The 24633-nt window shown below is 38.5% G+C and overlaps 1 protein-coding gene across 4 annotated transcripts in view; it reads left to right on the top strand.

The window, feature by feature from the left end:
* Window positions 1-23033, top strand: part of LOC142353151 (uncharacterized) — a 34973-nt gene extending 11940 nt beyond the window's left edge. For 2 of the 4 annotated variants that reach the window (XM_075405361.1, XM_075405360.1), the window contains exons 6-10: window positions 4558-4650; window positions 6295-6624; window positions 8328-8484; window positions 15807-21688; window positions 22235-23033. In XM_075405361.1, the coding sequence (XP_075261476.1) occupies window positions 4558-4650; window positions 6295-6624; window positions 8328-8484; window positions 15807-21688; window positions 22235-22872 (7100 nt within the window). In that variant the 3' untranslated portion in view covers window positions 22873-23033. The remainder of the gene's footprint in view (window positions 1-4557; window positions 4651-6294; window positions 6625-8327; window positions 8485-15806; window positions 21689-22234) is intronic. The other 2 variants (XM_075405363.1, XM_075405362.1) reach the window with 2 other exon arrangements.
* The last annotated feature ends 1600 nt before the right edge of the window (window positions 23034-24633 follow it).

Genomic DNA, 24633 nt, shown 5'->3' with positions numbered 1-24633 from the left:
TCAAACGAAATTTGTAGCAATAATATTAGTCCTGTCGGTCTTTTTATGCGACTTTTCACTTGACTGATTTTTCGTCTGATGCTTTGGACTTTTCATCCTCAAAAATGGGATAAACAGGTAGCGCCCAGCAGGCATTAAGTGCTCCTAGAGCCTTTCATCTCTGTTTCAGCTCAAACTGTTTCGGAGACTTATATTTATGTTGTGACCGACGGTTCTTAGAGGTTGACGGCACCCACACTGTTGACCCCCTATTGCCCCTCCCACCACGCTTCCCCCCCACCCCACTGTTGCCCCCCCCCCCCCGTTCTCTCCTGTTTTGGAGACTTATACTTATGGTGTGAAGGTCTTAGAGGTTGAAGACACCCGCATTGTTGACCCCCCCCCCACTGTTACCCCAACCCCCCCACACCGCGCTTTTGCCCCCACCCCACTGTTGCCAAACCCTCCATTCCTCCCCATCACCCTACCAGTGCACCCCCCCCCCCCCCCCCCCCTCTCCGTGAACACGTTAGAACAACCGATCGCTAAAAACACGCAATTTTATACTAATTTTCACATTTTTTTCATTTTTTTTGAAAACTATTTGTCATTTTTTGTGTTCTCTCAGCTCTAGATGTCAACGAATCTTCCTTAGGGTTTTATAATATGTTATTGCATAGTTTCTAGTGATACTAGAATGGTTTCAACATTGTAACATCACGAATTTTAGCATTTTTTGGTAAAACGTGCAAGTTTTTTCAATTTTTTGACATTATTTTTCATTATTAAGGTCTTTCCAGACTCAGGAGCCAAAAAATGTCCTTAAAGGTTTTACAATAAGTAACTGAAAAAAACTTAATTTGCCATGAAATAGATTTCAACTTTTTAATGTGACAAATTTTAGCGATTTTTTTTATAAAACTTGCATTTCTCAGGGTTTTTGGAAATTTTTGGCAATTTTTAGGTTTCTTCAGCCTCAAAAGCCGAGGAAGCTCCCCTTTGCTGCGACAGTAGGTTATATATAGTTTCTAACTGTAATGGAATGTCTTTCAAGATATCAACACTACGAGTTTTAGCATTTTTTTTTTACAAAACTGGCAATTTTTTTCAGTTTTTTGACATTTATTGTCCTTATTCAGATTTTTCAGCCTAATAGAAAATCTGCGTTAGGGTTTGATAATAAGTTACTGGAATATGTTCTTTGGCCTTGGATTAGTTTTCAAGTTCTATTATAACAAATTTTAGCTGTTTTTTTTCTGCAACTTGCATTTTTTTTTTCAAATTTTTGGAATTTATGTCATTTTTTTGGTTTCTCCGGCCTCAAGAGCTACATAACCTTCTCTAGGGTTTGATTTTAGGTTATTGCATAGTTCTAGACGTAATGGAATGTTTTTCAAGATTTTAGTATTAGCAGTTTTAGAAAGCATTTGCAATTTTTACAAGTTTTTGAATTTTTTTGAATTTTTTTTATCATTTTTTCCGCCACAATGGTCCTGGGGACCTCCTTCAAGGTTTTACGATAAGCTGTTGCATAGCTTCTAAAGTTAATGGAATGGTTATTCATATTTTTATGACTCGAGACTTGCAATTTTTGATAAAATTTAATTTTTAAATTTTCAAAAATTTTTATCGTGTTCCAATTTATAGATTTTTATGAGCCAGTGAAACTATTTATAACTTGATATAGGGCTATTGGATTATCTCTTGAGAAAATGAAATGGTTTTGAAAAATTTAATATCTTGAATATTGTTAAAATTTGCAGTTGTTTTTAAAGTTTGTAAATATTTTGGTCCTCTCTGAGTTTAACAATCATTACTGGTCAACGAAGCTTTGCAAGTCTTGCAGATGGGTTACTTGACATAACTTCAGAAACAAAAAATAATTTTGATCATTTTTACAGCAAAATCTGGGAGCTTTTCTTTTAAATTTGGCAAATTTTTGAAATATCACTTTTTTATTTGATTTACTTACCAACAAGGCTAGAAAACTAAAAGCTGCAGAGTCGAATCACGCTAAAGCTAGCGTCAATAAACCGTGGCTAGCTACTGACAAAGTCAACCGCACACCGGTCGTTTGAGAGCAATTCGCCCGACGTTAGTCGGTTATATTTTTGCTTCTAATTCTTTGTTATAAGATTGGTTTCGCCTCTTTAAAAAAGCTTTCCATTAAACTTTTTATCAATCAATTCACCCAAAGTCAACTAAAACTGCACCATATAATTCAATTTTCTTGGTGTGATTAGAGTTACTCAAAATAATGGTCTAAAATCGATCTGCCGCTGATCTGGGATCTGATTGGTTATTCCGAAATCAGAGCTCTGCTCGACTTGCTTCATCCCTTAAATTTCGTTAGTTTTAGGTACTGATGAATGAGTACACAGTCTGAGAAATCTGAGTATTTTTGTGCTTAAATTTATCAATTGAGCCCGGAATACATCCACTGAAACCCGCCAATATTTTATTAGATAAAAAGATATTCAAATAATTGTTCTCTAAGCTGGTTTGATGACCAAAGAGGGTGTTTGATATTCCTTGAACACTATCATGAAAAAATACGGCTTTGTTAGCAATCTGTTCAAAAGATTAATTGTGCTAGAACAGCGCCAGGTTTGTTTGGAGTTCAATAAACTTAACTCAATTTTGCACATCAACTTAACTTTTTGATTTTTGTCTGATTTTAATCGACAACCGGTAGATAAAATATTTTAGAAGACCGATATTTGCTCATACCAACAATTTTTATTTGTTATTTTGATTATAGACTACATTATTAAAAACTAAGAGTTTATTTCAAAATATAGGTCCATTTTAGTTAGTTATTATTTTTGAACTTAGGGTTTAAGTTTTTGTCTACTTGTATAGCTTTGATAAGTGCTTTATTTAAACAAAATTAAGCAAAGCAGGTATCTTTGAGATAAACGAACTCCGAAGCATTATTCTCTAGAAGTCGTTTACTACGTGAATTTTAATTTTCTGGTGTAGTATAAGAAGCTCAAAAATTTCCGTTTTGAATTTTTTATCGGTTATTTGTGTTGGCGATTTTTTGAATGCTAACTTGAACCTGGATATTTTTTCAGTAGTTGGTTTTTTTGACACCTGATTTTGAGGCACAAAATTGGCCCGGTCAATTCGAAAAAGAAATCTGAATGCGGTCTGATTTTATGGCAGCGCTACAATTCTCACTTTTGGTTTAACGTACTCCAAAAAATGTGAATGCATTTCGTGTAAATCGTTTTGTGGGTTGTATAATTGTACAGAAGGTATCCATTTTCTGATATATGGTAGGCACTTTCGTCTGTTATGAGGGGCATAATTTGTACTCGTGTTTCACTTTAATTATATCTGCCGAAAAATCCCTTATTTGTTACAAATTTTGAAGAAAGTTTCTCGCCTGTTCAGAACATTTCGTGATTTTTGAAGGCCCAATTGTTTTTTCCGCGTTGAAATTATCAAATTGCTGACGTTTTTGTTGATTTTTATAAATTGTACAAAAGAGCTTTTTCTACTACTGATAATTGTCAAGAAGTTAACTGCTTGCTAAAATTTTTCAGTCCGAATTTTGAAAATTAAATTTATTTTCTGTTGAAGCTGTATTTTAGTTTACAATCAAAAAATCAAATTTCCCTAGTCTAGAACTGGAATTATGAAAAGACTCCAAAAGTTAACGCGGGGTTAATATTCATTATAGTTATTATTTTTACATGGTCTGGCTACTTAAGGTCGTCTCGTCCCATCTCTTTAAAGATTTTATTCCCAGCTGTCCACAAATGACCCATTTTAATTTCTTGGAAATTGAAATTTTAATTGTGATGACGGACTGTAGTGATTTTTTCAACTAATTCTCACTTGACTTTTATGTCATGCTCACAACATTTTGAGGCCAGGTTCATACCGGCGCTGTGATAAGTATTGCTGCGATCTGTTGACTAAAATAATCTAGGTTTTTTTTGTTATCTTTCCTTAAATTTTGGCCAGACCTGCTTATTACTCTTATCATACCAGATAAGGAATGATTTTAAAACTATGTGAGATAAGTGCATTTTGCTGTCACCACTCTCACCGCTTATGCTACATAATTTCACCGCATCCATCACCATTCGTACTTATTTTTGCTTTTTTGGGGGCTAACAGCTGCGCCCGGGTGGGGCGAATGCAATGTCTTATCAAGATTTTATGACAAAGATTGGCCATAACACTGCAAAATATTGATTGCAAAATAACCGAACGTCAATTGGGATTAATGAAGATGACTATATAAATTCCGCACTAAACGCTATTCAAGTTTGTATCTACTGCATTGCAATTTGTAGACGTCACGTGACTCTGCTGAAATCGATGAGAATATCTGGCATTTAACGAGAACAGTGGAGCGTTTCGAGATACAATACAAAATTTCGAATTGATTTTAGCGCAATTAACGCAAACTTAATTGAAACACGAACCTTGCAAGTTTTGGAACCCAGCACTGTTTATAGAATAATCTGGCATTGTAGACTCAGGGACTGCGGAGATCTGACATTTTAAAAGTAATATGCGCGTGATTCAAAATAGGCTTAAGTGGTCTGCTTGTGTGTTTAGGCCAATCTAATCTGGGGCGGGGGTTGGGCGCGGGAGGGCCTTCTACGGGAGAACCTATTACAGAGGAAGCACAATGCGACGAATGCTCATGCGGTAATAACCCCCTCGCAATCGCTTCCCTAGGTTGTTTAATAGATAAACCAAAAACCTTGAACTACCTAAAAGGTAGAATCTACTCAAATAAGGCACTTTAAGGCAATTCATGTACTTTTCCGGGCAGAGTACTCTGCTAGAGTTACCTCATGATATGCTCAGTTTTTCAAGAATTCTACCAAAACCTCAGTTTTTTTTTGTTTTTCGGCTAAGGCAACTCTCATTTCCTTCTCATAAAACTCTCAGAAACATTGCTGATTTTTTCAATAGTTGTTTGGGCATTTTTTGCCAATGAATCCTCCTTTCTGTTTAAATTTGTCGTTTTGTAAGGTACTTTCATTGCAATTAAGCTATTGACATGCGTGATGCTTTTTGCATATTTTGTCACCATCAGCTGAAATTTATATTTCAATATGATCAGACAGAACTGATGGTTTGAATTCAACCACAGAATAAATGGAAAGATACATAAATCGAAAGATATATTTAACCAAGGCAAGGCGAGTTTTAACAAAAACGGTTTTCAGTCCAGTCGTTCCCTTTCGTCTCCTTTGTAATTGGATTCCGTTGCAAATTTCATTATATATACAGCTGTATTAGATTATCTTTGGTTCACGCTCTTTAGAAAACCTGCGTTTACGAGGACATTTTTTCTTTCGAACCACTACCTTATATGCAAGGAAGCATGAGAAATTGTTTTCATTCATGAACGTTGAATGGACTGTTCCTTAATTCCCCACACCAGGAGTTAATCTTCAAAGATAAAATGACAACGAAAAGAAAGATTTTGCAATAAAAATACAAAGGAGAGGTTATGGATATAGATTTTTCAAATGTTTCTATTGGATCATAGAAAAGAACTGAAAAAATATCTTAGACCCTAGAAACGTAATGTATGATAATGAACTCACAAAGAAAACAAACTTACCAAATTTATAACGAAAACTGCAGCTAACAAATTAGAAAATGAATGTGAATCAGTTTTGAGGAGTATGTTCGCCGAAGAATGGTATTTATCTACTAATAATGAATGGTAAATGGAACTTTGTGAACGATCTCAAATGAAGGAAATCTTTGCATGTAGCTGTGAAATGGCACCCACTCATATGCCCCAAAATTGCTTGATTTTTGATATGTTAGATTTTTAACACTTTAAATATTATATATATTTTAAACTTTAAATATTATATATATTTTTTCGGACTATAAATAAGACGATTTTTGTTAAAATCTTCACTCTTCTCTTTTGAATCTCTTAAAATTAGTTTATCTTTTTCTCTCTAGTTTCTTTGTTGAGCATAAACAGCTTCAGTCTCTAACTTGCCAAAACTCGTCCTGACTTATCGGGGTTGTTGCGCTATAGTGTCCTTAATCCTTTTAGCAGTTTCTTTTTTGCAAAAAAAGCGTGACGTTGATTTAGGCAGCAAGTATACCTTTAAAAGAAGGTATAGTTAATGGTAAATGCTCATGACTATGTTTAATCAGACCTGATAATAAATATCTAATATATTTTTAAGTTTCCAAATTTTTGTTAAGAGTTTGACGAATTGGAGGATTACTTTTGAACAGTTTCTAAAGTCGTCCTTATTTCGATTCCAGCAGTTATTTTTTTGAAGAATAATCAAAGTTATTTTTCCATTTCAGGACAACTCTCTCGAGGTGCCGATGACCGAATGGGTGACAGAAGCCCAATTGCCGAGGAGATTGACGTCGACCAAGGTGGCGTTGACAAGATATCCGGTGCCTCACTCCTCACACAAGAACAACCCAGCGACATTGACCAGGACAGCATGGGTCCCAGAGCAGGTGGTGCCGGACATATTGGAGCTTCTGGAGCTTTCAGACCCCACGCTGCCGAAGACGACGTGTCCAGAGATGCTTACAGCACTTCCGGAGGGGATGACATTCGCCAGTTGTCTGGAGTCAGTGGAAGTTTCAGAGCTGAGAGTGGATTTGGTCACGGCGTCAGAGCCGGTTAGTCGAGGGTACTGCTGTGACGATCAGAATTGTGCCAAAAATTGTTCCTCAATTCCTCCTACTTTTGTCTTGAATTATCGACCGGCATTTTGCCCCCTCTTTAGGAGAAATGCAATTTTAAATTAAATCTCTTATGTCCTTAAAAAGAGTGTCTAACATTTTTAAAGCACATAAAGCTCAGTTTAAGAAGTACTTTCTTCTCACCACATATTATTAAAAAAGTCTGGATTTTTTTGTCTGGATCACCCGGTTCATACCACATCACCCCGGGGATGACTTGTTGACTGAGCTGACAGGATTGTCTGGGTTGTCTGGACATAATGACTCGTCGAATGGATTGGCTGGGTTGTCTGCGTTGTCTGGGTTGTCTGGTCATTAGATTGGTTGGGCTGGACATAGAAATTTGGTTGTCTCGGTTGTCTCCAAGCTGTCTGGCTTGTCTGGTCATATGTCAATGACCTCGACTCGGGATACAATTATTAGGTCGAGCTAAAATCCAGCCCTAATTTTGGATCGAGCTAAAATCTTCTAAAAACTTTTGAGTCGAGCTTAAGTCTTTCATAAACTTTTCGGTCGAGCTAAAGTCTTTTGTTAAAAATCTCTGTCGAGCTAAAGTCCAGCGTGTCTTAAAGTTGAGGTAAAGTCTTTTCATAGCTCAAATTAGTCGAGTACGGTCTTTTCATAGTTCATTTTGGTCGAGCATTGTCTTTTCATAAGTCTGTACCTAAGCCTGGGTGGTAACCTGTAGCAACTCGATAGCAACGTCTGTTCTGATTTTATTCTCCTTACTTATTTGTCGCGCAATATTGAACCACAACAGCGACAGTACGCGATTCAGCTTTCTGCATATCCATTTTTGTCGGTCTGTCGGTGGCTTAATCACAAATACGAGTAACAACATTATTTAAAGCTCAATTATTCAAAACCCTAGTTACGCTTACCCAAGACCGCAAAAGTGTATGTTGCTTTTCTATCTTGAGCAGTTGTGAGCTCTGATCTTTAAACTCTGTATATTAAGTTTTCAAATGCTGTTTCGCGACTCAATTTTTTTTACCTCAGTAAGTGTAATTTGCGTGAAGGCATGACAAAAGGCGTGACACTTCAAAGTTTAGGAGTGATTGTGATTTCTGTCACGTTTTCTCTGCTTAAAAATTGTTTTAACCGCTTTGCCAAATTGTTATGCAATGTCAAATTTTCACTTATAAAAATAGGAAAAAGCTCTAGTTGAAATCATGATCGTGTGCACAGCATGCATACAGAAGTGAACCCCAAATTGTCAAAAAATGTTATTAAAAGATGTTTTGTCCGCAAGTTCACTATGATACAATTTTATGATACATTTTGCGAAACTATTTTCACTACGATACAAGAGGGGGCCACAATGACTGACTTTAACTAATGTTAGTTGAAAGTGAGCTCATGAAGGTAAATTGGATCTGAAAAATAATTTGGAGACCACTGAAATTATAAGAAATGCGATGCTTTTTTCAATAAGTTTGCTAGATTTTGCTTGCTGATTGATTTTTTCTTCACTGATTTTCGTATTGTTTGGTGTCTTTGTGTCTTTCCTAATATACCCCCATTACCGCAAGTGGGGGTTTATAATGGGAAAAACACATTGTTTGATTTTTATCTATGGCACACTGATTTTCTTACTTTTTTGTTTTGTTTGCTCATTTGTTCTCTATTTCTCTCAACAGGGGATAGAAGTGGAATCCTGCATGACAAGGTGGATGGTGGAGATGATCTTACACCAGACTTCCCTTCAGGTGGAATGGATGGGGCCGAACACTTGTCTGCTAAGTCTGGGAGGTCGTGGGACGAGAGCACTTTCACCTCACCATTCCCCCACACTGGGTAACTCAGCACTCGTAAAATGATTATCATTAATTGTCAATTGGGAACTTAGATTATTCAAGAAATCTTATGGCAATAAGTACCCAGGATAGGGTCTGTTACCCGAAATTGGGTACGTGATAGACCAAACTCAAGTGGTGCTCATATCCGGGTGGCTCATTGCCGACGCGGGTCTAATCCTAGATAGAACTGTTGTGTTCATATGCGTCGACGATCTTGTTTTTGCATAAGCAGAGGATAAAAAGAACTGGGAAAGAGTTTTGGATTTCCATTTTTTTTAAAAAAAAAATCAGCATTTAAGGTGACTCAAGTTGAAGTCAAAAGCGATCATTTTAGTCCCAGCATGTTTCTTCAAACACAATATTGGTCTAGGGCGGTCTTTTCATAAGTCCAGGCCTCGAATAGGGTTTTTTGTTCAACTTGAATTATCGTAAAGTTTATCTCAAACTCTCTTAAGTCTATATTTAAGTTAAATAGAAAATGACAGCTGAGAACAGGCTACTGTTAAAGCTCTGCAGACTCAAAGTTAAGGCTGCTTCGCAGACATAAATTAGAACTCTCTCTCTCTCTCTCTCTCTCTCTCTCTCTCTCTCTCCCTCTCTCTCTCTCTCCCTCTCTCTCTCTCTCTCTCTCTCTCTCTCTATCTAGGATGTTTCAACACATTTTTGCCTGACTTTGATCTTTTTAAACAGGTAACGCCCAGTGGGCAGTTTCATTAGAGGCCCATAGCTGTTTTTAGTAAGCTCTCAAGTGATTCGAGTGCTGAAGCTACCGGCAAGGCCGAAAGTCAAGGTGAAGAGGTCATCTTTAGAAGTTTTTGGGGAATTTTAACGTTTTTTTGTTACTTTGCGATTTTTGTTTGATTTGTCTTAAATTGACCTTTGCCAAAGTTGATGAAAAACTTTTGTAAAACTTAATATCTTTTTATGTTTAATATGCTAGCTTCTTAATTTGGTAAAGCAAACTTAAACACGCAAAATAATACTGATTCTTACCTTTATTCAAGTTTTTTTGAAAATTTTAGTCTTTTTTGAGTTATTCAAGCGTTGGGGGCAAATGAAACTTGTTAGGACCTAAATATAGGTTTCTGAATGGTTTTTAGAGCAGAAGAAATTGTTCTGAAGATATTAACATCAAGAGTTCTTTTACGTTTTTTTAATTTTTGGTTTTTTCGGATTTTTTTGATCGCCAATTGCCAATGAAACTTCTCTTGGACTTGATGATAAGTTACTGTATTGTCTTTAAATTGCATGGAATGATTTTCAAGTGCATAATTTCACCAGTTTTGAGCAAGTATTCAAATAAATTTGTATTTTTTTAAAATGTTTTTTGATATTTTTTAAAATCATTTTTCAAGTTTTTCAATTTTTATGGGCCAATGAAATGTTAAAGTGATTGAACATAGTAAACTGTTTTGTTCTTAACGTAATCGAAATAGTTTTTAGAGCACCAAAACTAAGATTTTTGGCAACTTTATGTTTGTCTGCCTCATGCCAATTTTTTCAACCTGCATCTGCCAATTTGCATCTGCCAATTTTTTCAACCTCATGAAAATCTGTGTGATTTTTTACCTGCTAACGAAGCTTTTTTGATAGCGCATTCATGGGAATACCTTAATTCTCGTGGCAAAATTGGTTTTGAGAATAAGAGCGTCTAGAAGTTGATCAACTTTCCTTTAGTTTTTGCTACTCTTCAATCTTTTTCTAGTTTTTGCTTTTGTTTACGGCTAAATTCTAATTTTGCTTGTTTTTCTAACTTCAGCTTTCCTGCAATTTATTTTTTTGCAGATTTTTGCAAGCAAATTTTTTATGAAGCCTTAAGTAGGCAGAACTGAAGAAACTCGAGATTAATTCCACTTTTTAATAGGTTTACAAAAAGTCTTGTTTCATTTTCGAGTATTCTGTTTTGATATTGTCAAAGAAGTTTTATGGGCTAGGTGCTTCTTTTATGCGTAATTTTGAACAATGCCATATTCGTTTTAAAGATACTGATGCTGAAGAACGCTGGCAAATCTTTTCTTTTCTTCTCATTTCTATTTTTTTTATTCTATTTCTTGTTTTGTCTGTATCTGATTGCCCCTCTTTTTTGGCTCTTTCTTACATTTTTTAACGAAGACGGTGGTAGTCAACGTGTTGATCCTGAAGGTATATAGATTATGAGTTCTTTTTTCTTTTTCTCTATTTTTTCAAACCATGTGTGTCTGTTTGGCGCGAATTTTTCAACAAAGTCTACTGGTTAGATAGAGTAGTTTCATGTTTTCCATTCAATTTTTTGGATTGTTTTTCATAACGCGCCCTGTTAGATTTTACTTCGTCGACTAAAAATTCGTTTCAATTTACCTCATTTTTCCGTTTTTAGACATCTTGAGTGATCTTCTTGACTTCTCTAGCTCTAGGCTGGTATCATTCTTCGCTCATTCTGCTAAAAGTGCTTTAAAAAAGAAATTTTAAAACTGTTTTTAAAAAAATATCACAAAATTCATTTTTTTTGTTTTTTTTTCTTTCCTAATGAGGGTTATGGGAGTCAACAGGGGCTAGTTCCTGGCAGTTTACCGGGTATGTTTTTCATTAACTGAATAATGTTTCATTTGGTTTTTTATTTAATTAGTGATGTATTGTTATTTCGTTTTTACTACTGATATGATTGTAAAAGATGCCATCAACTGAATCAAAAAGAACACGGGATCACGCCGTTGAAAATTAAAAAACCTCATATGTTTTCTTTTAGAAGAAATCATTCCAATAGAATATCGCGTATAAGCAAAAACTGTTGAAAAAATTGACTTTCAAAACTAGCCCCGACAAACATTGTGGCCATAGCGCATCTCTAGTTGTAAAAACTTTCCCGTAAAATTTCCATGTTAAAACCAACAACTCAGGTTAGATATTTGCTGCGTAGATCTCATTTTGACAAAGCAATTTAATGTTTTATAGAACAAACTTTCAGCGACATTTTTTGTAAAAATTCAAATTATTTTGAACGAAAACAATTCTTTAAAATGTCTGAATTTCAAAAGGATCTGATATTCTCAATGTTCAATTATACATAATCGCCATTGATACTGCAAGGAAAAAGCTTCACTGAAAATTGTTGAACATTTTAATCCTCTTAATTGACTTCTAAAATGGTTTGAGAGTTATCAAAAACTTCTACTACAAAAATATTGAACAAAAGCTATCTTCAAAAACAAAAATAACTTTATACAACTATCATCATCTGAAAATGACACATGACTGACATCTATTAGCTAAGCAATTTTCACAAATACATCAAGAATGAAATAAGTTAATATCTTTATACAACTTTTTTGGCCATGGGCTTTTAGATACTTCCAGCAATTTTGCAGTAATTCAGCTCGCTGGTCATTAATTATTAATTTTTCACAGCTATCAATAATCAAAGTTGGATTCTGTTTACAAGTTAACTTTGTAAAAAAAATTGTTTATGAAAAATTTAGGTTGAACGGTTTATAAAAACGAAGAATATAAATCAGATTAAGGCGTAGCACAAAAGATAGCTTAAAGTTGGCTTAAGAATGGCAGATATGATGTTATTTATAGTAGAAACTTTAAAATGAATTCTAGAATTGACGGAAACTTAAAATAATTTTGCACCGATTGCTATTACTTTTCCTTCTAAGTAAAAAAAGGTTGTGTAGATTTTTTAACTAATTAACCTCTTCTATATTAAGTTTCTAATAGCGATGTTTGTAAAATACCAGTGATGCTTGCATTTAAAATTTTTAGGAGGAGAGATTGAATACTTTTGTTAATTATTTGCGCGTGATTTCTGAGAAATGAAAAATTAATTGACCCTAAACAGCGTCCGTTTTTGTCAAAACATTTGAAAGATAAGCTTTTAGCCGATGTCCAACAAAATTTTCCTGTGAAATAATATTTTTTACTTCAACATGCTAAATTTTTGGTGCATTTAATAATCACTTTTCGAAACCTTATTCGTATAGTTATGAAAAAATTTATTATTTATGAGCAATTATCAGTTCACATTTTAGATTTTTTCCGCTGCTTCGTTTATTTTTTACACACTTTATTTGTTACATTTCCTAATGATCTATCATTCAGCATATTGTGTCAGTCTCGAACCCTGGACTACAGAACCTAAGCTGATCTGCTTCCATTTCGGCATTGGATCAAGAGTGAAGCATATTCCACCTAGTTTTGTATTGAATTGCTCGAATAAGTTAATTGCAAAAACTATAAAGTATATTTAAAACCAATTTTAACGATTTCATCACTTTTCATACATACTTTCTAGCCTTTAATTTCTTAATTTAGCGCCCATTTCATACATAGTTGCCGCATTTGCAAATATTATGGCCGAAAAAATCTTAACTAAGGTACGTGATGTGAATTTCGGTTTCATCTTTTCTTCGGCGCTGAAACAACTTAAGGAATGATTTGAAATGATGATGTTTTTTGATAAAAGATTGCAATTATTATGCCAGATAGGGGCTGAATAAATTGATTTCAACTTTTTTTGATGAGTTGTATTGACGTAAGAAATGGGCGAAAAGCTGTGAATATGTTTTCAATGCGATAAATTTATTCAAACACTGAATGGGCTGATTTTTTGTAAACAAAATTGCGTTGAAAAGTTCCGACAAAATTTTCATACAACATGCTTTACACCTTTAATGTTGGCGAATTTTCAGGCGATTTGAGTGTAATTGACCAAAAATGACCATAATATTAAAAAAAATTATCAGTTTCTATGTTCTGGGTCTCGCGTCTCACGTAGCTATCAACCCATATAGGTCAATTATTGAGTTGCTGAAACTCATCTCCTTAAAATTACCAAAATGACCAGAAATTGACCAAAAAATGACTATAAATGGCCAAAAATGACCGAAATTTTTATTTGTTATAATTGACTCAAATGATTCATTAATTACCAAAAAAAATTTATTAAAAGAATTGAAATAGCCAAAATTGATCAAAAATGTCATGTTAAATTTGACAAAAAATTGTATTGTTTTTAAAATTGACCTAATAAATGGATAATGCATTAAAGATTATTTGCAAGTAGGCTATAATTTTGATTATAGTACGCATTTTAAGTTGTTTTGTATATTAGAAACCTCAACACTGGTGCTACCAAGTTTCTACGTGATGCTTTAGTCGTTATAGATCATTTTAATATAAGTTTCAATATTGAAGACACTACACCCGATACTTCATATGAAACTGTTCTTAAATGTAGAGATGTTCTTTATCATATCAAACATATAATAGAAGATGAAAATGATGCTCTATTTAGATTGATTGACAAATGCAATATTACTACAGAAATAAATATTTTAGAGTGTTATGATCTTGATGACGTGCTGGCTGAGTTTGAGCGTAACAATGAAACAAACCAGTGGCGACATGACTGTTGATGCTTTATTTAGTTTTATTTATATTGTTAATACTAATAGTTAGACATTTGTATCGACTATATTTGAACGTTTTTGGACCAATTTTAGACAACTTTAGTTAAATTTAGCTTAGGAAAAATTTTGGTCAGCGTCGGCCATTTTTGAGTCAATTTTGACCATTTATTAGTCAGTTTTTGTTGATTTTAATATATAATTTTTTGGTCATACCTGTAAGACAGCCTGCCTACCGCTCACTTGAACACGTTCTCGAAAACAAGATTTTCTTGTAAGCTTCGAGTTTTGCTTAGCTTCTCTCAGGTTTTGGGTCTTCTGGTTTGCAAGGGGTCAAACTGACGTCTTTTGTTGCTATTCTACTCAGAAGAAAAAGGGAAATGACAAGACTTTTATCGGGTTCCTTTCTTCATGGAGAGAGGGTCTAGTGTTGGAGAGAGCGGATGTAGTTCAATCCGCAGTTGATGCTCCAAAAGTCTACAAGTTCTCATTTTTTAATTTTTCAGAGTCCTCACTTGATCATACTTTTCGTATGCCCTAAGTTTAACCAATCAAATGCATTGACGTCAGAATCTTGTTACTTCTCTTTTGGTAATACGTACCTTAGGGAGCATGAACTTTGAATTACCAGTCTTCTCTTCAGCATCCTCTCCTCTTTGGTTCTTGCATACAAAGTTTAATCAGAACCTCACGCCCATATTTCAATTGAATTACTTTTTAGAAATTTGCACATATGTGTTTTTACTAAACAAAATTGATATTTGATTAAAATTTGTAACGATTTGTTTCATGGTGCTATCAAGCGCTTGAGCACAATCTGCTCTGCTAATATTTGTTAAACTCTTCATGATAATTTTCCTAATCAGTGCTTTTGTTTGGTTTATCGACCTTGACTGTTTTGTCGATTTTGGATTATCTACATATGGAGAACAATCAACGGCACTAGATTCAGTAAAACTATTAGTTCCGTAAAAACAGAATTTAAGAGACAATGTTAGATTGAATACTGCAAAGCTTAGATTGCGTAGTTTGACGCATTAGATTGCGTAATGGGTCAAGCGAATAGCGCTTGACTCAGGCATATTTCTTTAGCTATAAGCATTTGAGACTATGCTACAATTTTTTTGGTTCAATTTTGCGTCTCTTTTTCTATCCTTCATTATCTGACTATTTTTAATTTTGCGGCAAAAACATAGGAAGATTTTGGTTAGTTTTGGCCCTTTTTGATCAAATTTAACATATGAATGTATTGATCAATTTTGACCTCTTCGAATCAATTTTGGTTGATATTTAGTTGTTTGATGGAGCTAAGTGTCATTAGCCCTTTATATTTGGTGATAGGTGGTGATAGCTCCAAGAAACCATGACACTCAAAATGACGAATTTTTGGTTATTTTGGTCAATCACTCTTCAAACTACCTATTTATTAACCAACAATTCAATAACTTTTTTTTACATCATTTCAATGTATTCAATAAATTTGTTACAGAATCATTGACCTACGGCTCCTGACACTTTGACCCGGCCATCATCAAAATGATCATCATCATGAAAAAAAACGCGTGAAAAACTTTTGGTATCTTGTAATGACACAATACAGATGATAACTCATTGAAAGACGGTAGCTTTGTTTGCAATAAAAGCAAAGATTCAAAGATAAGCGGGTGAAATCATTGGATTAAATTAAGTTCAGTTGCTAATTCAGTACTTAATTAGTACTGGGTCGCGGTGTGAACAATTAAAAAAGCTAATATTAAAAACGCCTAATATTTAAGTTGAACGCGGTGAATTTTGTAACAGCTGCAGTTTTTTGCGGTGAATATGCGGTGATATCTATGGAAAAAAACGGCAAAAAATTGCAATTTTTTAATTTCTCTTCCGGTGAAAGCTCGACCCGGGGTGGTATTGATTATTTACAAAATGTCTGCTCTAGACACACGCCGACTGGACCTTTCAACCCTCTTCCCCCGAGAAGCTTCGTGGTCCACAAACGAAACGAGGAGCAGTTTGCTCACGAGCTAGAGGGGGAAGCACAGACACCTTCCATTGGTCAGGCTGATCTTTCTCAAGGGGGTGGTCTCATGTACCCATCCACCCCACAACCAGGGCAATCTGGGCACGGTTTGTTCGGAGATAGTAGAAACTTCCAGGACCAGCAGAGTGGTCAACAATACCCCCCACAAGGTTTTTCACAACTTGGTCAGCCTGGGCAGAAATCATTTGGGGAATCGCGACAATTTGGGGAACAGCAAAGTGGGCAACAACAGTACCCGCCACAAGGCTCTCATGCTTGGGGAGGTCAAGGTGGTGGAACATTCAACGAACAGAAGCAGTGGGGTGAAACTAATGAAGGTGGTGCGTTCCCCCCACCTTCGCAGCCTCCGTTCCCAGCTCAAGGTGGATCCCGCCAAACTTCCGATGAGCGAAAGTTCCATGAAGAACAGAAACAACCCGGAGCTCCTGGCTATTTTCAACCTCAGCCTGGTCAAAGCGGCAGTGGACAAGTCATCACAGAGCAGAAACGATTTGAAGATCAACAAGGAAGCTCTGGTTATCCAGGACAACCACCTCAACCGGGGGAAGCTGGAAAACGAACCTTTGAGCAATCAAAGCACTTCCACGAAGAACAAGGCGGCCAATCATACCCCCCGCCTCAACCCCAACCATCAGGTGAAGCGCAGAAAAGAACTTTCGAGGAATCGAAGCACTTCCAGGAAGAACAAGGTGGACAATCACACCCACCACCTCAACCCCAACCATCAGGTGAAGCGCAGAAAAGAACTTTCGAGGAATCGAAGCACTTCCAAGAAGAACAAGGTGGACAATCATACCCACCACCTCAACCCCAACCATCAGGTGAAGCGCAAAAAAGAATATTTGAGGAGTCAAAGCACTTCCAAGAAGTGCAAGCTGGAGAATCTTATCCACCTCCGCCACTTCCCCAGCTACAACAGGACAAAAAAATAACTGCAGAAGAAAAGAGGTTTGAAGAGTTTCAAGAAGCAGCAGCACCTCCCCCTCTACTACCACCGCCTCAACAGTCGCAACAAGAAAAGAAAATCCTTATTGAAGAAAAAAGATTTGAAGAGATTCAGGAGGCACAACAACCTCCTTCACAACCCCCTCCTCCACAGCAACAGCAAGAAAAGAAAATTTTTGTCGAGGAAAAGAGATTTGAAGAGGTTCAGGAGGCACAACCACCACCTCCACTGCCGCCCCCTCAACAGCCACAGCAGGAGAAGAAAGTTTTTGTCGAGGAAAAGAGAATTGAAGAGGTTCAAGAAGCAGCTCCACAACCACCTCCTCTACCGCCACCTCAACAGCCACAACAAGAGAAGAAAATCATTGTTGAAGAAAAAAGGTTTGAAGAGGTTCAGGAGGCACAACCACCACCTCCTCTTTTACCACCACCTCCACAGCCGCAACAAGAGAGGAAAATCATTGTTGAGGAAAAAAGATTTGAAGAGATTCAGGAGGCACAACCACCACCTCCATTGCCACCCCCTCCACAGCCACAGCAAGAGAAGAAAATTTTTGTCGAAGAAAAGAGATTTGAAGAGATTCAAGAAGCAGCTCCACCTCCGCCTCTGCCACCACCTCCCCAGCAGCAACAGGAAAAGAAAATAATTGTTGAAGAGAAACGGTTTGAAGAGATCCAAGAAGCAGCGCCACCACCACCTCCTCTGCCACCAGCTCAACAGCCGCAACCAGAGAAGAAAATCATTGTTGAAGAAAAAAGGTTTGAAGAGGTTCAGGAGGCACAACCACCACCCCCACTGCCACCCCCTCAACAGCAACAGCAGGAAAAGAAAGTTTTTGTCGAGGAAAAGAGGTTTGAAGAGATTCAAGAAGCAGCTCCGCCTCCTCCTCTACCACCACCTCCCCAACAGCAACAGGATAAGAAAATAATTGTTGAGGAAAAAAGGTTCGAAGAGATCCAGGAAGCAGCACCACCACCTCCTCCTCTACCACCACCTCCACAGCCGCAACAAGAGAAGAAAATCATTTTTGAGGAAAAAAGGTTTGAAGAGGTTCAGGAGGCACAACCACAACCTCCTCTTTTACCACCACCTCCACAACCGCAACAAGAGAAGAAAATCATTGTTGAGGAAAAAAGATTTGAAGAGGTTCAGGAGGCACAACCACCACCTCCACTGCCGCCCCCTCCACAGCCACAGCAAGAGAAAAAAATTTTGGTCGAGGAAAAGAGATTTGAAGAGATTCAAGAAGCAGCTCCACCTCCTCCTCTACCACCACCTCCCCAACAGCAACAGGAAAAGAAAATAATTGTTGAGGAAAAAAGGTTCGAAGAGATCCAGGAAGCAGCACCACCACCTCCTCCTCTACCACCACCTCCACAGCCGCAACAAGAGAAGAAAATCATTATTGAGGAAAAAAGATTTGAAGAGGTTCAGGAGGCACAACCACAACCTCCTATTTTACCACCACCTCCACAACCGCAACAAGAGAAGAAAATCATTGTTGAGGAAAAAAGATTTGAAGAGGTTCAGGAGGCACAACCACCACCTCCATTGCCGCCCCCTCAACAGCCACAGCAGGACAAGAAAGTTTTTGTTGAGGAAAAGAGATTTGAAGAGGTTCAAGAAGCAGCTCCACAACCACCTCCTCTACCGCCACCTCAACAGCCACAACAAGAGAAGAAAATCATTGTTGAGGAAAAAAGATTTGAAGAGGTTCAGGAGGCAAAACCACCACCTCCATTGCCGCCCCCTCAACAGCCACAGCAAGAGAAGAAAATTTTTGTCGAGGAAAAGAGATTTGAAGAGATTCAAGAAGCAGCTCCACCTCCACCACTGCCGCCACCTCCCCAACAGCAACAGGAAAAGAAAATAATTGTTGAGGAAAAAAGGTTCGAAGAGATCCAGGAAGCAGCACCACCACCTCCTCCTCTACCACCACCTCCACAGCCGCAACAAGAGAAGAAAATCATTGCTGAGGAAAAAAGATTTGAAGAGGTTCAAGAGGCACAACCACAACCTCCTCTTTTACCACCACTTCCACAACCGCAACAAGAGAAGAAAATCATTGTTGAGGAAAAAAGATTTGAAGAGGTTCAGGAGGCAAAACCACCACCTCCATTGCCGCCCCCTCAACAGCCACAGCAAGAGAAGAAAATTTTTGTCGAGGAAAAGAGATTTGAAGAGGTTCAAGAAGCAGCTCCACAACCACCTCCTCTACCGCCACCTCAACAGCCACAACAAGAGAAGAAAATCATTGTTGAGGAAAAAAGATTTGAAGAGGTTCAGGAGGCAAAACCACCACCTCCATTGCCGCCCCCTCAACAGCCACAGCAAGAGAAGAAAATTTTTGTCGAGGAAAAGAGATTTGAAGAGATTCAAGAAGCAGCTCCACCTCCACCACTGCCGCCACCTCCCCAACAGCAACAGGAAAAGAAAATAATTGTTGAGGAAAAAAGGTTCGAAGAGATCCAGGAAGCAGCACCACCACCTCCTCCTCTACCACCACCTCCACAGCCGCAACAAGAGAAGAAAATCATTGCTGAGGAAAAAAGATTTGAAGAGGTTCAAGAGGCACAACCACCACCTCCATTGCCGCCCCCTCCACAGCCACAGCAAGAGAAGAAAATTTTTGTCGAAGAAAAGAGATTTGAAGAGATTCAAGAAGCAGCTCCACCTCCGCCACTGCGACCACCTCCCCAGCAGCAACAGGAAAAGAAAATAATTGTTGAGGAAAAACGGTTTGAAGAGATCCAAGAAGCAGCGCCACCACCACCTCCTCTGCCACCACCTCAACAGCCGCAACCAGAGAAGAAAATCATTGTTGAAGAAAAAAGGTTTGAAGAGGTTCAGGAGGCACAACCACCACCTCCACTGCTGCCCCCTCCACAGCCTCAGCAGGGCTTTCACAGCAAAATTGAAGAGGTCAAGATGTTTGAAGAGGTGCAGGAGACCCAGCAACTTCCACCGCCAACCGTTCCACCTCCTCAGCAGGGCTTCCACAGTAAAGTTGAGGAAGCTAAAAAGTTTGAAGAGGTGCAGGAGGCCCAGCAACTCCCACCGCCACCCGTTCCACCTCCTCAGCAGGGCTTCCACAGTAAAGTCGAGGAAGTCAAGAGATTTGAAGAGGTGCAAGAGGCCCAGCAACTTCCACCGCCACCCGTTCCACCTCCTCAGCAGGGCTTCCACAGTAAAGTTGAGGAAGCTAAAAAGTTTGAAGAGGTGCAGGAGGCCCAGCAACTTCCACCGCCACCCGTTCCACCTCCTCAGCAGGGCTTCCACAGTAAAATCGAGGAAGTCAAGAGATTTGAAGAGGTGCAAGAGGCCGAGCAACCACCACCGCCACCTGTTCCACCTCCTCAGCAGGGCTTTCACAGTAAAGTTGAAGAGGTCAAGAGGTTTGAAGAGGTGCAAGAGGCCGAGCAACCACCACCGCCACCCGTTCCACCTCCTCAGCAGGGCTTTCACAGTAAAGTTGAAGAGGTCAAGAGGTTTGAAGAGGTGCAAGAGGCCGAGCAACCACCACCGCCACCCGTTCCACCTCCTCAGCAGGGCTTCCACAGTAAAGTTGAGGAAGTCAAGAGATTTGAAGAGGTGCAAGAGGCCGAGCAACCACCACCGCCACCTGTTCCACCTCCTCAGCAGGGCTTTCACAGTAAAGTTGAGGAGGTCAAGAGGTTTGAAGAAGTGCAGGAGGCCCAGCAACCTCCACCGCAACCCGTTCCACCTCCTCAGCAGGGCTTTCACAGTAAAGTTGAAGAGGTCAAGAGGTTTGAAGAAGTGCAGGAGGCCCAGCAACCACCACCGCCACCTGTTCCAACTCCTCAGCAGGGCTTTCACAGTAAAGTCGAAGAGTTCAAGAGGTTCGAAGAGATGCAGGAAGCTCAACAGCCTCCCCCTCCACCAGTGGAACCTCCTCAGCAGGAACTCCACAGTAGGGTTGAAGAAGTCAAGAGGTTTGAAGAGGTGCAAGCAGGACAACAGTATCTGGCACCTCCACCCGCACAACCGCCTCAGGGCGGTGCAAGTAGGAAAGAGTATTACAGAAAAGAAGTGATATACGAGAGAGGAGGTGGAGCATCGGATGCTGACAATCCACCGCAGCAGCCCGGAACTAACATTCAGTGGCCAGATGGTACAATGGACGTCAGCGAAGAACCAGGAGCGCAAGAACCAGCCGGTGCTGGAGACGAATGTAAACACTGTCAAGCGTGCATAGAGTTAAACAGATTAAAACCAGGCGCGTGTCCCTGCTTTGAGGAACTGGCAAGACTCAAGGGCGAAGGGTTCCCTCCTCCGGTGATGAAAGAAGCGCCCGATCAAGAATTGCAAGCTCCAATGCCTCCCCCGGAAAGTGATCCCCGGTTTGGGGGAGTAACCCCAATGGAATCCCCGGAAGAGGAATTCCAGCCACCGCCTCCTCCACCGGTCCAGGAAGCTCCCCGAGACGAAGTGGAACCTTTTGAGCCGGAACCTGAACCGTACGACGAGCCAGTTGCGATGGAAGAAGAAGCTCCTGATGCTGAGCTCGGAGGTGCAGAGGAAGAACCAGCGGAAGAACGTCAAGAACAAGAAGAAGGAAGTTTCAAAACCGACGAAACTACAGCCAGTGAAAAGGGCGAAAAACCAGTCGAGTTCGCGTCTATCGAACTTCTCTGCAGGGCTAACCAGAATATTCACGTGGCATGTTTCAACCCCCACAAAAACCGTCTGTTTGTAATTGAGAATTCACTTGTTCGCAGCTACAACTGGGAGAACAATGAACTTGTTGGCAACTTGGAGCTTGATTGGTCACCTTTTGCGAGACCTCGGTCCATGACGTTTGTATCGGTGCCTGGTTAGTGCATTTTCTTACTCTAGTTCCTTTTCAGATCTTGCTTCAGTTCGCTAGGTTAATTTTTTGTTATTATTATCTACATCCGGCACCAAAGATGTTGCGAATTTTGAATTTGACTGGCTTCATTGTGGTGAAATTTAATTAACAAGTTTTATACATAACATTGATCAGCAAATTTAACCACAAATGAGACAAAAATGTTAATTAATTGCTAAGACAGACTTACTCGGAATCGAGAAAACGAGCCGTGTCTTAACTTTTGTGTTTAGGTTAACAATTACATTGAAACAATGTTTTTTTTTCGAGGGGGGGGGGGGGGTAGTAATGTTTCCTGGTAATATTTATAAGTCGTTTAAATTCTAAGATTGGCTTTTGTTCGGTGACAGTTAAGCGGGATCATAAATTTATCTGAAATGATTACCGTATCCTGCAATTTGTTGTTTATGTTTGTTGTTCCTGCAATTTTGTATATAACATTTAAAACTTGTAATATTTTCCCCTGGGTTATATTTTTAATTTACTTGTTTAAAAAATGTTTACTCTTAGGCAAGACACCGAAAGGTGGTGCGCGCAAACACGTTGAAACCTTGTACATAAGTGGGTGGACCAAAAAGGACGGTTGTTCAGTTTGGATAGTCGACCAAGATACCCTTCAGCCAAAACGAAAAATGGATACTTCAATGCTGGATAACAACACTGAGAAAGTTTTGGGTGTGAAGCATAAATACTTGATGGTCCATGAACAAAACACTCCACGGATTAATGTTTTCAAACTGGAACAATTCCAGTACGTTATGGAAGCACAGCTTCCGAAGCACGTGACCCAGTTTGAACTCGTGGGCGATTTGCTGTTCATGGGCGCGTTACGCGATCGAAGGGTGTACGCTTACAAAACGTTTAAAGACGACCGCAAGTATCAGTTTGAGGAGCCGAACCCGGTCTGGGGTCCGAGAAAGAATTACTACGGTTCCTACGCTCAGATCGATTCCAAAAAGATTCTCGTTACGGATCCCATCAATTACAGGAGGCATCGAGTTTACGAAGTTGTCGAGAACTTAGGAGTACGGAGAGTTGTGACATTTTTGGGACCCGTCAAGTTTCGACCTGTTTGTTGCATTAACCAGGGAATTGTTGTGGGGCGTGATCACGACGAGCACGAGATTGTTGTTCTCAAAATAGAGTAAATAAATATCCGGGGAAAAGTTGATATAGACTTAGTGCGATATTTGATATCAACGAAAATAAAACAGGAAGAAAATTTTTATGTCAGAAGTTTTTATGAGCTGTAATTTAGCACATACTAATAGAATTTAAAAATCTTGAGAAAAATTATTTCACCTGAGAGAAACTTACAGTCGTCTGCTCTAACTAATATTCAATAAACATTTTCTTTTCAAAACTTTTTCTGCTATTATTTGGCTACAATCTTTGTTGTTCCGACACCTCTTGAGGGGGGAGGAAATATATACCCAAATGGGTTTTTTTGTTCAGACAATTTTGACCGATCGATATACTAATCGTAGAGAGTTGTGAGTATCATTAAAAAGCTCGTCCAGTGTAGAATCTGGAATTAAAAATATTTTTTTGAATTTCGTTTTCTAACGCGAGTATCGTGGTTTAAATTTTTGTGAATATGATACCGATTTGTAAATATTAGACCAATTTTTGTTGACCATTTCCCGAATTTTTTCCTAAAATTTCGTCAATTTTGGTAAAATATGTAAAAAAAACTATCATTATTTTTATTATTATTATCATTATTATTATCATTATATCAATATCAAAATTAATAATTGTATGAAAGTATTGGGAGTAGTTATAACTGAACATAGACTACGCTATAGTTAGTGTGTTGGACTGCGTATTCCCCGTTAATTAGTCTATGCGCCTTAGTGTCAATGAATTTATTTTTTCTTGTCATTAGTAACAATTTTTCAATTGGTTAATATTGCAATTGATTAATATTCGCCCGTTATCCAAATCACGAAATTATTCACAATGAACGTACAAGTATCATACATGATTTTCTGAACGTGAGGAAGAATCATAAATGATTTTCGGGCATTCGTACAGGGATTATATATATATTTCCCCCGTTTTCATGCAACTTTCATCAGTTTTTCTTTGAAATCACAGTAAGATTGTTCATGTTTCCCTTGGTTACATGCCAGGATCGTACTATGAAATACGTTATGGGTCTTATGACGTCATATATGATTTTTGGAGTCTTTACGATTATAGCCCCCCCCCCCCCCCCCCGTCAGCTTATTGGTCATACAATGTACAGCTCAGTCAATAATGGTAAACATAACATGATGGAGGGCTATAATTTCGCAGTGGCTGTTACGATTATAGCCCCCCCCCCCCCGTCAGCTTATTGGTCATACAATGTACAGCTCAGTCAATAATGGTAAACATAACATGATGGAGGGCTATAATTTCGCAGTGGCTGTAATGTAAAAGAACCGATCTTTGTAAGACTATCGGGAAAAGTCAAATTGTTTTCGCCCTGGGTAACTTTAGCAAGAAGCATGACTCTTTCTTTAATGTCGATTCATGTATCAAGCTTCGCCTTAAAACCGATTTCGTCAGACTGCAGTCCGATCACGCCGACAGAGTTGTCATTTTAATTTGACTCCACGGCGGCATATTGTTAAAAAATATATAGCTCACTTTATTTTGCATCATATTACTTCACATGCGGCAAAATTGAGGAAATTGCCCCGTTTCATAATGTAGGAAAAGCGGTCTCTTTTTTATGCGTTAAACGGGATACGGGTAGTATAGCTAGGGTACGAAAGGGTAAGGTGTGTGTATGTGGGTGAGTTGCTCGAGCAGTCACACTTGCGTAACAATTTTGTCTGATATACTAGATGCTCTAAGTCTACCATTGGGGGAGGGTAGAGGGCTTTTTCCTTTTTGCATTAAAGTGCTTCTAAGGTTTG

Source organism: Convolutriloba macropyga, chromosome 14 (assembly GCF_964194025.1).
Source record: "Convolutriloba macropyga chromosome 14, txConMacr16.3, whole genome shotgun sequence".
Taxonomy (NCBI): Eukaryota; Metazoa; Xenacoelomorpha; order Acoela; family Convolutidae; genus Convolutriloba; species Convolutriloba macropyga.
Note: the sequence above shows the minus strand (reverse complement) of the source record. Positions and strands in the feature narration are given on the sequence as shown.